The sequence below is a fragment of the Ruditapes philippinarum genome, unplaced genomic scaffold, assembly GCF_026571515.1.
Source record: "Ruditapes philippinarum isolate M1 unplaced genomic scaffold, ASM2657151v2 ctg11009_1_1_1_1, whole genome shotgun sequence".
Classification (NCBI taxonomy): Eukaryota; Metazoa; Mollusca; class Bivalvia; order Venerida; family Veneridae; genus Ruditapes; species Ruditapes philippinarum.
This window is the reverse complement of record NW_026857611.1, coordinates 1-17,020: the sequence shown is the minus strand read 5'-3', so window position 1 is coordinate 17,020 and position 17,020 is coordinate 1. Positions and strand designations below refer to the sequence as shown.

General features: G+C 33.4%; 1 protein-coding gene across 2 annotated transcripts; it reads left to right on the top strand.

The window, feature by feature from the left end:
* The first annotated feature begins 1,471 nt into the window (after positions 1 to 1,471).
* LOC132750315 (jerky protein homolog-like) lies at positions 1,472 to 7,144 on the top strand. Of its 2 annotated transcripts, XR_009628530.1 has the most exons (4): positions 1,472 to 1,969; positions 3,121 to 3,312; positions 3,605 to 4,633; positions 7,008 to 7,144. XR_009628530.1 is itself a non-coding variant. In XM_060740262.1 (3 exons), exon 3 carries the CDS (start codon positions 4,787 to 4,789, stop codon positions 6,647 to 6,649), a length of 1,863 nt encoding a protein of 620 aa, XP_060596245.1. In that variant the 5' UTR covers positions 1,472 to 1,969; positions 3,121 to 3,312; positions 3,605 to 4,786; the 3' UTR covers positions 6,650 to 6,664. The 2 variants fall into 2 exon arrangements, 1 of the variants encoding a protein (XP_060596245.1); XM_060740262.1 differs by lacking the exon at positions 7,008 to 7,144 and having other exon boundaries at positions 3,605 to 6,664.
* Positions 7,145 to 17,020: the final 9,876 nt, after the last annotated feature.

Sequence of the window (17,020 nt, the reverse complement as noted above, 5' to 3'; positions counted from 1 at the left end):
GTAAAATGACTTCTTTTTACCGTGCATGCTGTATAAAAGCAATGTTTACAAAAAATGGCGGCCTTGACATTCATAATCAACAGCATGTGATTTCTGGCCATGTTTTCGAATTTGCCAGTGATCATATTAGATGTCACAAAAACAAATTTTATGCTGAAACCAGTCATTTAAATCCAGAATATTCACTATATCCAAGAAATCCTCCCAGGCCATTCGAAGCTGTGGCTTACATTACTGTGGTGTGCTACCTTAGTGACAATGAGGGACAGTAGTGAATAACCTCCCCTGAGTACTCCCTATAAATAGATAGGTCCTAAGCTATTGGATTACTCGGACTTTATCGCCTATTTCTGTGTGGCAAACTAAATTAATTAGGGCTAATTATGATCATTTGTAATATTCAGATTAGATATTGTGATAAGATGTAGAATCTGTTGACATAAATGTAACATTTTTTCCTTAAGGTTTACATATTTGTTGATGCATGTGTAAATAATTGATTAAGACATATCAACCTGTCTTATATAAAACTCAACGATAAAAGCAAAGGATTCCAAATATTTGGACCTACTTACATTTTGGTTAACCTCGGTTTTTATCAAGGGAAGATAATCCACTACTGTCCCCCATTCAATAAAGCTTAAAACTTCTTAGCACTAGTACAACAATCATAATTATTACATTTCCATTGCACACATTTATTACTTTAGACATTTTGACAGACCTTCATTCCATTAGGGCACAATATTGGGTACAATAGTGAATTAAATGAAAACCTTACCTCCGAAAATAGAAGAAAGGCAAGATGGTTTACCATAGTGATGTTTGAATATTAAAATAACGCGAAATTGATAAGAGTCGGTCTAATAATGATCAATGGTAGGATACTACGTCATCGCGAACCTGCAAAATGCTCCAAATTGGACTGTGTTTTTATGTAAACATCCCGTCGGCTCGAAGGTATAATATCTTTTTATTGAAATAAGAAATAGTTAAAATATAATGTCTTGCACGAAAGATTGTTTTTAGTGCAAAAATGTACTTGATATAATCAAGAAAACAAAACGTTTAAATTTTACTACCTAATTTAGTCCTGAAAACAGGATAAAGTTTACTTTCTAAATGCTCCCACTCGGACTCCCAAGTAAAATGTAGCCAGTTTTCAGGCTTAAACCAGGCAGTAAAATTTTAAACGTGTTTTTTAAAAAATACATATCACGTATTAAAGCCAATCTTTTGTGCACTACATTATTTTTTGATATTAGACGATTTTAGAAAAAAATATATCTCCGAGTTTACAAAGATTGGGAGCATTTTGCAGATGCACGATTACGTAGAAAATCACAGTGAGGTTCATAAGTAACATTTGTTTAGGTGCGAAATAAATATTGCACTGAAACGTCACTGCATTTGGCATATCCGTATGTCTAAAAAGTGTGTACACTACACTAACTTTTAACAATGTTGAAGAATGTCCTCTGTTATAATGAATAATAATGAAACAACTGTTATCATTATTTGTCAGTTTTATCACGGACTTCTAAACATGTTTATGATGATTGTATTTCTTCTGTTTTAGATATAGAGCATAAAACTTATCTAATCGATATCTGTAGCAAGTTTAAAAGTGTTGAAAACAGTAATGAATCATGTGACAAAAGACAAGGATTTTCCGACTCAGGCGGTATCATCAGAAGCCACGCACATTACCCTATAGTAAATTTAACACCTGAAAGAAAGTGTTCTGTGAAACTGTACTGGCCAAAAGGACAAAAGCTTCTTGTAGCCGTTCATAGCGTTGACTTTCGTTATGACGATAGCCTAATAATTATAAACAATGGCAAGCCAGAAAATGCAACTTCTAAAAAAACTTTCCAATTTTCAGACGGAAACGAAACTTTATTTGTTTTTAGTGTAGGAGAGAAGTATTTTATGAAAAAAGCAAGTGGTTTTCTACTTTATTTCAAATGTAAGTTAATATTACTTAACATTTTGATTTACTAATATATTTTATTTAGACCATAATTTCGTAATCAAATATTAGAGAACTATATCATGACTGAATTACTGAAATCTAATGACAATATTGAATAAGTAATTTATTCAGTATTTTTATTCCCACATTGTAAGTGGGGGTTGGCATATAGATTTGCCCTTTTCCGCCCGTCCGTTTCATGTTAGTTCGCATGTACCTCTAAAAGTGTTTGACCTACGGTCAACAAACTTTAAAAGAACGTGAATTGTGCACGTAGGGCTACACGTTTGCGTGTGTATTAATTCATTTTTTTAGATTTCTTGCCCTTGACTATACTTTTGCAATTTCCAAATTGCGTGATGCGTAGCTTGAAAAATATTTGACCTAGAGTCATGCACTTTTAAAGGACTGTTGCTCAGCATGAGTAGGTATACATTTGTGGTTGGGAAAAATCAAGATATCAACATTGGAAAAATTTGATGTCGTTTTTATGCCTTAGACCACATACGGGTATGTAGAATTCCCTTTGTCTATCCCTCTGTCATACTGTCCTGCTGTTAGTGGGGGCACCTGTAGCTTATTGACACAATTCTTGTTTTTATTTCATTTAGCCAAACAAAATCATTTATTATTTTTGCACGCATGCGTGTTAAAATGAATAATAAACACTTTATAGGTGTCGCAATGACACACGTAATATTTTCTATAAAATGTCGGGAAAATAGTTTCCAACTTTTTCATTAACTTAATCTTTCCATTATTATCTTCCTACATACACCTTTCTCTAGCATTTTATGATCGCAAAAATATCTCATGTTTCTTAATGATCTATGTCAATTATTTCTTGTTGCTTTAAATGATCATTGTTACTGTTTTTCACTGACACACCTATATTGTGATGCCAACTATTTAGCTCATTTTCGCTTTGTTTGTTTAATGCATGCTTGTATGGTGTTAACACATAATGAATGCACGGAAGCGAAAAAGCTGATAAATAACAACTGCTGTTCATTTTCATTTTTTCTACAATATTTGATCGCACTTAGTTTTGTTATCTCGAAACTGTTGTGTAACATTTTGTGTATGAATACATAAAAATATATGTCTATGCATTATTTTGACACGCACGAATTTTCTATAAACAGTTGTACCTAAAGATGACCAGAGCTTTCAGGATGCATGTGCGATAATCATGGAACCTGGAAATGACAGTCTAGTGAGTGGCGTGCCAGCTCGTTTCCAGAGTCATACATCGGTAGATTTGCTGCAGGAAAATATAAAATCTGATTTGACTCCGTGCACACGAACATCATCTGCCACCGAACAAATACCAAAACGTAAATATAATACCTTTAACTGTACTATTTCGTTCAGACTGTGGTAATGTTACTTGTATATAGAATATATAATGTAATTTGTATACTGCTTACACTTCAAAAATAATTTCCATTAAGGTATTAAAAGTATTGAAAGATTTATCATTAACTTTTCTACATTAACATACATATTTTGATTCAATGTATAAATTGTGACGTTAACGAATAGCTCAAAAATGATAGCTTTAGTTAGTTTATATCATCCATGCATGAGCAGGTTTTGTTGTAAATCTGTTTTGTCTATTCCTTGAAGGTTGTTTAAAAAAGAAGCCAGGGAAAAAGAGGGACAAATGTACAGTTTGTGAAGGCAATCCGAATCTTAAGGCAATCCGAATCAAAAATGAATTTTTCCTGTTAATTATATTAAATTTGACCAAATATTTCATGGGAACCGGTATTTTCTTAAAATATAACCCCTTTGCTATGAATTTATTGATAAACAATCAAAGTTGCAGGCGTTTACATGAATCAAACGTCTACTTGATTTGGACCACTTACAGACGATTTCGCGCACCTGCAAATATATTGGCTTCCCGAGTTGAAAATAATCATTTTGTATTCCACAGGATGGGAGCGAAAAAGAAAAAGGTAGTTTGCAAAATGTAGCCTTACTATATATCTACACCAGGATAAATTTACTGTTGCAAATATTTCTGTTTAGTGTATTTTCTCGTTTAATCTAAAACACGCGCCACAGAGGGCAATGCGAATCAACAAGGCGTGATGACGGGGGCCGTCTCAAGTTTGTAATCAGACTAATACATATTTTTTTTTTAATAATAATTAAATAATTTTGTTTTTATAAGTGATATTTCATCCATGAAGGTTGAGTTCTATTTCATTAATTATTTTTTCTTTTCATAATGATATAATAATAATATATATCATGTATAAGAAAGAAAGCTATCTTTGTAATTGCATGCTAACCAATGCATCTGTGATACCACCTCATGGGCTAAATATTATGGCCAAAAGCAAATTAGATGTGACACTTTAAGGAGAAATAAAGTCTGAAAAACTTTTTTATGTGGTTAAATTTCATTGCCAGATAATTGAAATTCTTGCTTATTTGCAGGTTGAAGATGCTGTTATACTATAACCTTGTGTTAACATAGTTGTTTCTGAATTTTTATAGGTTGAACCTAGGCCAGCAACATCTAGTCCAGCAGTGCAAACTGCAAAAAAATTGAGAAAGAAATACAGAAGTAGAAGTTCGCCTGGCAAGGCCAAGGATAAGGTGTCAAGAGCAAGACGTGCATTGTATGAGGTTAAAGTTAATAAGGTACCTGTTAGAAAAGCTGCTAAAAAATACAATTTGTCCTATGGTTTTGTACAAAGGAGAGTTTCAGGTACTGTAGAGATTGGTGCATGTCATGGTACAGGCACTGTGTTTAATGCCAGTGAAGAGGGAGAATTTGTTGAGTATTTAAGTGAGATGGCTAAAAGAGGTATGGGCTTAAGACCTGGTGAATTTTTAGACAAAGTACAAGAAGTAGTCATAAAAGAAGGTAGAAAGACACCTTTTAAGAATGGTAGGCCATCATATGATTGGTACAGGCGCTTTATGAACAGACATAAGGATATTCTAGGCATAAGACAAGAATCATTACTGGAATCTTCTAGAGCTAAATTAACAAAGGCCAAATTAGATGACTGGTATAGTTCATACACAAAATTTTTAGTGGAAAAAGATCTAATGAATAAACCAGAACAAATCTGGAATGCAGATGAATCAGGATTTAGTTTGGGAAGTAAAGCTGGGAGGGTGATAGGACCATCAAGGACCTCATTTCCTACACAAGTACCACATTTGGCTGGGAGCTCAAGTAAAGCAAGACTGACTGTGATGTTTTGTGCCAGTGCAAGTGGGTCAATAATGCCTCCTTTCTATGTGTACCCAAAACCCCCTCCTAAAGGTATTAATCCTTTAAGCTGTAGTATTCCTGGAGGAAAAATTGAATATACTGATAAAGGGTGGATGGATGGACCAACATTTGCTAAGTTCCTTGATCATTTTGATTCCCATATTGTAACAGAAAGACCTGTTGTGTTGTTGATTGACTCTGTTAGCAGTCATATTGGTTCAAAAATATTCCAAGAAGCAAGAAGTAAGAAGATTGAATTATATAGAATTGTACCTAACGCCACGCACCTCATGCAGCCTTTGGACAAAGGTGTTTTTGGCCCCATGAAAACTCAGTGGTATAAAACTGTAAGAAAACATAATCGTGAAAACCCTGGAATTCCAATAAACAAAGGTAACTTTGCAGAGAAATTAAAAGATGCCTACAATGAATTTTATAGGCCAAGTATTGTTGTGAATAGTTTTTCCTCTTCAGGAATATATCCAGTAAACAGGGCAGTCATTTCTGATGATCAGCTAAAAACAGGCTTAACTTTTAACACAGACAGTGAACAATTAGAAAAGGATTCTATACAAAAGGAGTCTTCTGATCATGCTGAATCTCAGTGCCTAAATGAGAAAGTCTTTAACACATATGTCAGTGTACTAAAAACACCAGTCAAAGAAAAATATGAAAAACGACAAGCAGAGGGATACAATTTGCATGGAGTTTCCCCTGGGTATGACACATATATATTGCTTAAATCAAGGATTGGTGAAGAATCAAGTAACCAAGAAGATTCTATACAAAAAAGAGATAAGTCAACAGTTACTTCTAGAGAAGGCTTTGTTAACATTGATCAAATACCAGGTCAAAAGTCAGTTCAAGGACTACAATTATTAGCAGATGCTGCCTCTCGCATGACACCCTGTGTCACTTCAGACTTTGTTCAGAAGAGAAAAGTATCAGATGAATTCAATGTCCAAGATGTGTCGCCAGTTATGAAAGCCGCACTTGTCATGCCAAAAGTCAAAGAAATTAAAAAGAAGAAACGAACTAGCATACTTGATAATTTGCCTGATAACTTAACTAGTCCAGAGACTATCAGAAAACTTGCTTTGAAAGACATAGAAAAAACTAGACAATTTGCAAACAAGGAAAAAAGAGCTAAAGCAACATATCTTTTAAAATCAAAAAGAAGTAAAGACAAACAAAATTTGAAAAAAATAGAAACAGTCTCAACAACCACTGAAAATGAAGAGGAAGCTATGTGTATGGTCTGTGAATTAACATGGAAGGAGGACCAGGATCTCATGCTTGGTCACACATGGATCCAGTGTGACAAATGTGAAAGTTGGATTCACGAACATTGCTTACCAATAGATATGAAATATGATTCTGTGACAAATAGAGATATAGACTTCATTTGTCACAAATGTGAAAGAGACAAATAATATGTGAAATATTGTACAAGTATTGCATATCATAAATATTGTTTTTTAATATTTTTTTTTATTTCAATATGACTTAGATGAAAACATAGACAATGTCAAACAATTTTATGAACATGTTTTTAATAAGTCTAAGCAGCTGTATGCACTAAATCAGTTGTTTACTTCAGCTTGACTTTTGTTTATACATTATGACAGAGTTATTTGTTAATTGCATACATAAGATGATGATATATAATATATGGATATTTCACCCATGACTATTCCATTTTGGTTTTAATTATTCTAAAATAAATTTGAAAATTAATACTTAACAACTTCATTTTTCATTCTGCTCACTTACTTTATTGTATCATTTTAGGAGAAGGAGGAAATCCGAGTAGAAAATTGTGTAATTAAAGGTTATCATGCCTTTAAAATAAAGCCCCCCATGACATCACCACCAACACAATTGATGGTAGATATGGAATATACAAACATCCATGATACGGATGCATGTCTAGTATGGGTACCTGAATTGAACCAGTTTGAATCTGACCTACACAACACTATTACTGATGAAGACAGATATTTCACATTGAAAGACATAGCAGGGTTACCTGTTGGTCATGTTCCTCGTACTCTTGCCAGTTCCTTCAGAAAGCTTATTGAAATGGGTGCGTCTGTGAATTGTGAGGCAAATGATCACCCTCAACCAAGCTTCCCTCCATGGCCAGCACCCCAAGAAAAGGGTGGAGGTGCTGTTATTCCATGCACATATATTATAAGACATGATAATAAACAACAAGCTATTGATATTGTGAAAGAGGCCCTAATGAACATGAGTGAGGGGGAGTTTATTAGACTGTCATATTGACCATTTTATTTCTGTGATGTAAAAACAAGTTTATACTCTCAATTTCCCCAAAGGTGCTATTCACATTGTTTTGACCTTTAATATGTTTAATCATGTTATTCATGTAATATTATATTCATGTATAAAAAATTAATAGAAAAAATATTTAATTTTTGTTATGTTGTTATATATACTATAACAATATAACAAAAAATAATTATTTTTTCTATTACAGATTTTTTAATGAATGGATACAGTAGGCCTAGGCCTATATTACATGAATAACATGACTTAACATATTGTAGATCAAATCATTGCAACTAGCACCTTTGAATTTGCCATGTAACAAAGTGATTAAAGTGATTAAAGAACGAAAAATGTTTTTTACAGTGTCTTTAGATTTATTTGTAGGTGCAGAGGTTCTGTCTTAGCTTAACTGTCAAAATTTGACAGCTAAAGTTATTTTTGAGACAATCCCCAGTTATGATTCGGATTACCTTCACTTGATCCACATTTACTACACAATGGGCTATAAATAGAAACTGTCTCTCTTTCAAAACACACGTCAATGAAATGCAGTGACAACATTTCTTGTAAGGTACTGTCATTTGAAAACAAAAACACAAAAACAATGTTTTTAATTACATATTTAATATTAATACGATAGCGAAATACATATATTGATCCGGATTGCCTTCACAAACTGTATTATAAATGAAACAAATAAGGAAAGGAAGCTTCAGAAGAAAAAAAGGAAAAGAAAGAAAAGAAAAGGAAAGCGTGTCTTGGACCGGGAAAAGAAGGTTAAAGTACTAAAAATAAGTAGAAGAAGGCGATACAACATTACAAAACAAATAGATGATATGAATGAATAGATAGATATGTAAACAGAATACAAATCGAACAAGAAACCTTCCCTATATGCCATGAAAAAAAGTTCTGAGCATCTAGATACTAGTTAAGGAATTAGGACGCTTGTATATTCCTTGAACATACTGATGCTTGTAAGTGATAACATCAAATAAAGTATAATGCGGATAATGTGTTCAGGGAAAATATAGTAAATAGACTGGCAATAAAATATGCCATAATAACATTGTTATATTTGATCTGACTTGTTCACCTTTCTTTCATTCTCACATCTTTTACTTTTCACAATAACAATAAAACTGAGTCTGTAGATAGCCAAAAAAAATATGTTATTGTTTTTGTTTCTATGGAAACAAATAATTAAAAACAATTGTACAGTACTAATCATTATATACAGCATGTCATAAGACGTGTAATAACGTGATGCTTTAAACGCTCTATATTATCAATAAATTTGAACAATTACATGCTTATTGTGTTGTTAACTCTTACTTAATTTTGCATTTTTTAATTTGATACTTAACCAATTTTACGTACAATTAACAGATTTCTAAATTTAAAACACAGCAAGTCTATTGTGTATAAGCCTACGGAAATTGCGTGTGTATGCCCTTAGCAAGTTTTGTTTGTTTTTGTTTGTTTTTGGGTTGTACGTCACATCGACACAATATAGGCCATATCGCGACGTTCCAGCTTTTCTGCTGGAGGAAGACCTCATTATTTCAGGCAGGAACAGGCACCTGAGTAGAACCACCGGCGTTCCGCAAGCTAGCTGGATAGCTTCCTCACATGAAAGAATCCAAGTCCATGTCGGGATTCGAACCCACAGCGGTGAGGGGCAAGTGGTTTGAAGTCAATGACCTTAACCACTCGCCCACGGACGCCCCCCACTCCCTTAGCAAGTAATCGGAAATATTATTTATTCATTGTAGATTATAAGATGTATTTAAGCGTAAAAAATACATTTGGTAAATTTATTACTGACAATAACACAAGGAAAGCAAGAAACAAGTCATGTTATAAGCGCTGGTTAAAAGAATTAAGAACTTTGAGCGACAGCGTTTAGGTGTTCACTAAAGTAGATTTTAGGCATGCTCGGAATAATTGCATATGCCCCCACCTTTTTACGTTGGCAAATGCAAACTTACTTACTTGTAAATTTAAATACTTTTGTTTGTGTTAATGTAAGACCATGTTGTACGAATTTCTCTTTTGTGCTGATTTTTCCTGCCAAACTAAAATATGTTTATGTCGAATCCTCGTTTCTTAGTTTTATTACTAAAAGGCTTGAAAAAAGTATAAAGTTGTTCTTCATCTAAGGCAATTAAATGATAAATAAATAAAAACCATTCACTGCATTTTCAATACAAAGCGTTTACTCAAAAGTTATATTTTAAACAAATTGACTCTTTAACATTTACGAGTCTTCTTTTTGTGTTTTAACAGTATGCAGTGCATATGCTTGCTTATCGATTAACTCAGTTTTTCCTTTTAATATTTGTTTGTTTCATTTTACGCCTTTTCCCAACAGTATTTCAGTCATATATGCGGGTAGTTTCCTAACCATCGTTCCTGGAGAGTTACACCAGTACTAGACAACCTTCTTCCGTTCTAAACTTACAAAGCATCTCCCGGGGATCGAACCCACGCCAGAGAGGTACTAGATTAGAAGTCATCGACTCTAACCCCTCGACCACGAAGGACTTTGACCAAGAAAAAATATGCATTTTCAACTTGTGTCGCGCGAAGCCCAAACAGTATTTGACCTAGAGTCATGAAACTGTACTGACATGTTCATCAGCATGTAATGCTGTGCACTTTTGAGACTGCTTGTCTAATTGTCCTTGATTTAGTTAAAATTTGCAATTTTAGACTTGTCGTGTGTAGCCCAAAACGTGTTTGACATTGAGTCATGAACTTTTAAGAAACGTAGGTCATCATGTGTAGAGTGCACCTGGGAAATTGCTTGTAGATTGACTTAGTTTAAATTTGCAATTTTTATCTTGTGCCGCGCGTAGCCCAAAAAGTAATTGCTCCTAGAGTAATGAAACTTTTACTGAAATGTTGGTCAGCATGTGTAATATTTGTAGAGTTACTGCCGATCGTGTCTTAGTTAACAATTGCAATTTGTAACTTGTATTTCACCTAGAGTAATGAAACATTTACAGAAATGTTGCTCAGCAGATCTTTATTTGTAGAGTTATTGTCCGACCTTGCCTTAATTAATTTCAATTTTAAACTTGTAGCCCAAAAGTATTTGACATTGAGTTATAGAACATGTGTAGTTGTACACCTGGGAGTTTACTTATTTATTCAGGATTTATGGGGTAATTGCCCTTGATTAAATAAAAACCCTTCTAAAATGCTGTGTTATGGGTATCTCTACAAATGCTGGAATAAACTGTATAAGAATATTAATCAGCGTGATGCTGTGCACCTGCGGTTTTGCGTGTAGGTCTATTTCAGTTTTATTAGAGTAATTGCACTTGACTTACTATAAATTTGCAATGTGTGAGGCTTAACAAGTATATATTTCAGTATTTGTTTGCCCTTGACCGAGTACAAAATTTGCAATTTTCTACTTGTGTGGTGCATAGCCCAAACAATATTTGACCTAGAATAATGAGACTTTACAGAAATTTTGGTAAGCATGTGTAGTTGTTCACCTTAGTGTTTGCTTGGATAATTTTCAAATTAATAAAGTTACTAAGTGAAAACCATTCCAGAATGTTTATTGTTTGATTTTATTAACCAGCCAATGCATACTAATTACACGATCAATGAACACAATATAATAATCTGCGACAGATTTTCAGCATGTTTCGTGAGATGTACGCAGTTAGATATGATTTAGTTTAACCGTATATCGCAATAGAAAAAACTATAGAACTACGGTTTATGGTTTATAATTGTCCTACTTCTTGTAAGATCGAGACCGTGTAGAACCATACGTTTTCTATATTTAAATTTTCAACATCATTGAAGCTATGAACTGTTTTTATGCTTTGCTTTTTCCTAAAGTCTATGGTCTTTCATAATAACATAGTTTAAGAATTAATATTAAATGTTCATGTTATAGTATATAAACGGGTACGCTGAAGATCTTAAGCTAATTTTCGTACGGATCAAAATCAATAAATGTAATTTCAATTTTGTATTAACACAATATAAATCGAGAACAACGCTGTTACTAAGTTGCTTCATTATATCCGTGTTAACAATTCTGCAAGCTCTCCGCAATGTCCGATAAAATATACTATGAGTAAACAATGGCAACACAGAACTCTAATATATTAGGCTAGTACTTAAATGACCTTGCTATTGCGGATATGACAACGACCCATACATTAAGCTGGTGTGACTTTTCAAAACATTACGTATATACGCCGTATTAATTATGGACAGAACTGAAGTGGGATAGAATATTTAAATGAATGCTACCACGTATATTGTATTCATAACTGACAGGTCAATAAAATCAGACAAAATGTCACGTGTACCTCTTAAAGTGCTTGAGGCATAGGGCGGGTATCGGATGGCGTGCGGGCGGTTAACAAGTTTTCAAATTCGTAACAGTTTTCTCAGCAACTACTTATTCAGCCTCTTGATATTTGACATACATCATTGACAGGTGGTCCCATAACGTGGAATTTGATTTCAGGTCTGGCACTCATCCCTTTCCTGTTAACTGATTTAATTAAATTTTCGACATTAATGGTCAATGGTAGGAAATTTTTGTAATAGTTTTCTCAGCAACTACTTATTACAGCCTCTTGATATTGAGCAAACAGCAGAGACACATGGTCCCATACAGTGTGGGATTCGATTTCAGGTATGTGGTTCACCATTTCCTGTTTACTGACTTAGTTGAATTTTTTACATTTATGGTCCATAGTAGGAAATTTTTGTAAAAGTTCTCTTAGCAACTTTTAATCACAGCCTCTTGTTATTTGGCTTACAGCATTGACACGAGGTCCCATACCGTGGGATTGTACGTTACAACTATTTAGGGGGTAGTGGGAGTCATTAAGAATTTCCTTTGTGTGGCAATCTGTCATACTGCCCTGTAACACCGCACTTTGGGGTCAAACGCACTTTGGGGTCCACCCCAAAGTGCGTAACGTACTTTGGGGTCCGACCCCAGAGTGCCTTTCGCACTTTGGGGTCCAATTTTTACCCCAAAGTGCGTTAAACAGGTACATATGCATTTTTTAAACATCAGACAAGCGACCCTACTTTGGGGTCATAAAAATTCAATAAATAAAATGAATTCTTATGATGTTTCAAATAATATATTGTAGTCAAAGCCAATGGTAAACAAAAATCAAGGTATTGAATAGAGGCAAAACATGTGTCTTGAATTATAGTAGAATCGATAGGGATTTTAAATGAGTGAAGAGCTTTCATCAAATAGAGAATTTGTATCAATTAATAAGCTTAAAATATATTTTTCTTACATTTTCTATTTATTTTAAAAGAATGTACACCTTTCATTAACTCCATTGTTTTCAACTAGTTTCATCATTTTCCCATTTATTTTTTACATTTTATAGAAATATAATAGTCTTAGCATAGACAAAGGTATAAATTCTGGGAAATCTTAATATTTCAGTAAAAATTGTGCCTGATTATATGTTGAAATGGCCATTTATTTAGCTTATCTAAATGTGACATTTAAGAAACTTGACTAGGTGTATATCCGGCCTTAAGTAGTAGTCCGTACAGGCAGTACACACAAATATCATTTACTATTTAAGTAGTCACACATTCATAATCAAAGGACTGCAAACTCTGTGGTATTTTCTGATCTTTGCAACTAAATCGTACTGTATATCTGTATGTATTTTCCCGTATAAGTTTATTTTTATATACTATAATTCATCTTGCAGGGCACCGAGATGCAGCGACTGAGTTTAGATTTTTTACTGTATAAGTTTGAGTTTGATACATACGGAATTATGCATGACCAGAGTTGCATCATAAATCATTTATATTCATTTTTTATGACAGCCACACTTTATCCTTGCATATCGTGGCTTAAAAAAGACACTTACAAAAATAGTTGTCTCGACTGGATTTGAACCCCAAACCTCTCACACCTTGGACGAGCACGTTACCCCTGCACCACGGGGAAGTTATACGAAGAAAACTTATATAAACTCAAATAATTCTATAGAATTTTAGGGTTTCAACTTTGTAATCCTGATCAATTTCGAGGTATTTTGTTCACGATAAACCTGTTTTTTAACACTTAGCAAACATCTTCTCGCCAAAACAGTCTGACATGTATATATTCCACTACTCGACATTCAGATTTATCTGAAGAATTCGGTAATCGACATCGCTCAAATAGCATTTTCATTGATTAAAATGAATTCATCCGTGTAATTTGTGATTGTGCATTTATTGACAATTCTATCAGCCAACATTACTTTTAAACTTTGAAAATGCGTTGTAATTTGTTGGATTCTTGTAACAAAATAAAAATATTTCTTTCTTTTACAACGCTAATTTTAAGCTGTTTTGAGAACTACTTGATGTTAGGTTTGTCGTGAAGCGCTGTGTCAGAGATTGAATGTCAGCATTGTATATCCTGATCTGCGATCAGAAAATACAATAATGTAAAGTTCTCACTGGGGGAAGTCCAGACGAGATGGTCGGGTCCCGATCCCCCCGATATTATAAAAATAATGTTTTAAAGGCCCATTGTGCTTTTATTTGTATTTCTTAAGCTTTTTTTTTAATTTTGCATAGCATCCAAAAAGTTACTCATTGGCCAATTATCTGAACCATCTTTTTCATCTGTTGCTTTTTTGTAATGTGTACAGTTAAATAGAATTAGTATTTTATATAGAAGTCAAATACTACATTGTTTACATTTTGCTACTTTTATGACAATTTTTTTACATTTATCGCTTCTTTATTCAGATAACAAGTATCTTAAATTTCTCTGATAATATTATTTAAACATTAAAAATTCATGTTTGCCATTTTTAAAGAAGTATGTAAGATTTTCCATTAAAAAGCCTCTGGCGAACGGTTGTTACGGAGCTTACTAAAAACTTAAGTTTGTTGATAAACTTAATAATATATTTGTAAATATCACATTTTAAAGTCTGATCTAGAAACTGGATATTTCACCAGAACATTGCAATAGAGTATTTTATAGTTTTTTAGGAAAAAATATTAATTGCATTTTATTTCATCCCCATCATATCTAAAATGGGGCTTAATATGGCACAAAAATTATCAAGTAAATGATTGACAGAACATGATGTTTTTTCGCAGCATCTTTTAATTTTAAGATACATTAACAATTTATGTACTAGAGTATTTTGTTATATGGAAACAATTTTAGATATTTAAAGTGGTAGACTTAATGAAACTTTAATCACTTAAGCATTAAACCGCCATCTTGAACTCCATCTCAAATATTTCAATGTCGCAGATCGAAAAAGTCAGAACTCAGTATTCAAGCAGAGCTCAGTAGACACCTTCATAACTTTTGAACCTAAAGTGCGTTGATATGTAGCATAATTACGCACTTTGGGGTCAATTTCTCGATTTTTTCTCAAAGTGCGTTTGACCCCAAAGTGCGGTGTTACACTGCCCTGCTGTGTGCCAGTATACTGACAAAAAAAGGGAGTGTGGGGGCATCCGTGTCTTATGGACAATAAGCATTGATTGAAGCATATTTTATTAATCAGAAGGCTTAAAACGTTAGATTCGCCCTTTTCTAAAGATAAATATACATAAATAAACCACTCGTAAAACTCAAATCTAAACTACTAGTATTTGTACTTGAGTGAAATATCTATGATTTTAATTATGCTTTCCATCTGTTATTAAATTGATGAATGGCGGTCGGCGGTCAGCTTAGAGTAAAAAAAATTTATTTGAATGTTACCCTGATATGTGTATCAGAACTGTGTGATTACATTAATGCAGGCAAATCTTCGCTCTTTTTATGTATGTTACAGTCACTGAAAACTTTAGTTCAGTTGTTTAGTTTAATTTCTATTTATTGAAATCAGATTATCATTTTCGCTGTGTTATACGGTGGCACAGAGATTACATGTGTGTGTTTTTATTTATCTCGTGCGCATTAGATACTATGTCGTGGCCACGAGTTACAAAGTCGTGGCCACGAGATAATTAAGTAATGCGCACGAGATACTATGTGCTATAGGACAAGCATGCTCCTACTTCATCTGCCTGTCATAGTGTCATTTATACAAGTTATTGGTGGGACAATGGTCATGGTGACCCCAATTTTTGACCTGTCATATACTGATCAGAAGCAATGATATTTCTAGGTTATGTTAACCATGGCTTATTCCTTCAAAATTATTCATCAGACAAGGATTTTAGTTTCATGGTTACCTTGACCATAGACCTCAACCATCCTTATAGGCTATCCACTGGCCATTGGCAATGTCCCTACCAAATAAATTAAACCAAGACTTATTCCTTTTCAGGTTATCAGAATGACGTCATGATAATAATATAAAACTTGTTCAATTGGTCTCTCATCACGTGATCAATTTCTCACGTTCCAAGAAGAATTAATCCATAATTGGTCAGTACATACAAATATCATGTGTTTACGTTTACCACTTGACTCTAAATAGACGTTTGACAAAAAATCAATCTAAATTCAAACCTGTTTGCTTTGGGAAGTTTAGTGAATATCGAGATTGACAATTAAGCACACTTTTTACTTCCATATCCATATGACTATTATATTTAAAGATAATGCAAACGATAGCGTACATCGAACGGAACAGAGTGCTCGTAAAATAAAAAAAGGCCGGAAATAACCTGTCGCCGGATTGACAGTTGTAACAGAGATTTGTTAAAACCAATTCAGGTCTATATCTAGCAGGTTTTCTTCACTAAGTCAATAGTTTGACATCATTCTACCCGGATTTCACTATTTATGGTAGATTTTGTTGATGATGAATGTTTAAATAATCCATCTTCACGTTCATAGAATAGTAGTTGTAAATTAATTACAGTGTTACATTTTCATTAATCAATTCATATTACCAATAAGTTATTTTTTATTTTTTAAGGATGGATTAATCTAGTAATAAGTCAAAGGAGATAAACTAAACAAGAATATCTAGAAGTAAACGTATAGGAGAACAGCGAAGTTAATAACACATATAATGCGTTCCAGAATAAAAAAGGAAATTCCAGATGTCCTTTTTCCGGGGGTCTACCTCTATGCACTTTTTCAGCAACAAATTTACATGCAGAAAGAGAGAGATAGAGTTAGGAGAATAATTCCCCTATCTTTTAAACCTCAAACGCATTGTACCTGTCTGATATTCCTCTATCTTTTCATATGGGTTTATTTTCTAAGGATAATGTTGGAAATCGTTGTTCGGAGTTATTTGATGAACATATACGTATACATAGAAGAATACATGTATGTTATATTTCTTATACTTTTTGAAATGGGTAAGTAATACTGTCATTAATTGCAGTTCATTCTCCGAAATCAGTATGGGGTGTTCGCATATGGTATAATTCTGTTCAATACATGATGCTTTTTTCATTGCATTCCTCATGCGTTTAGTATGTTCTTTGCCTGTAATTGTTATTTATGTAGATGAAAAGTTTTATGATATATGGTTTATCCCCGTTTTAATAAAGATGGAATG

What these genes read in the sequence shown, in the direction of transcription:
- LOC132750315 (XM_060740262.1), top strand. Translation starts at nt 4,787, where the DNA reads ATGGCTAAAAGAGGTATGGGCTTAAGACCTGGTGAATTTTTAGACAAA.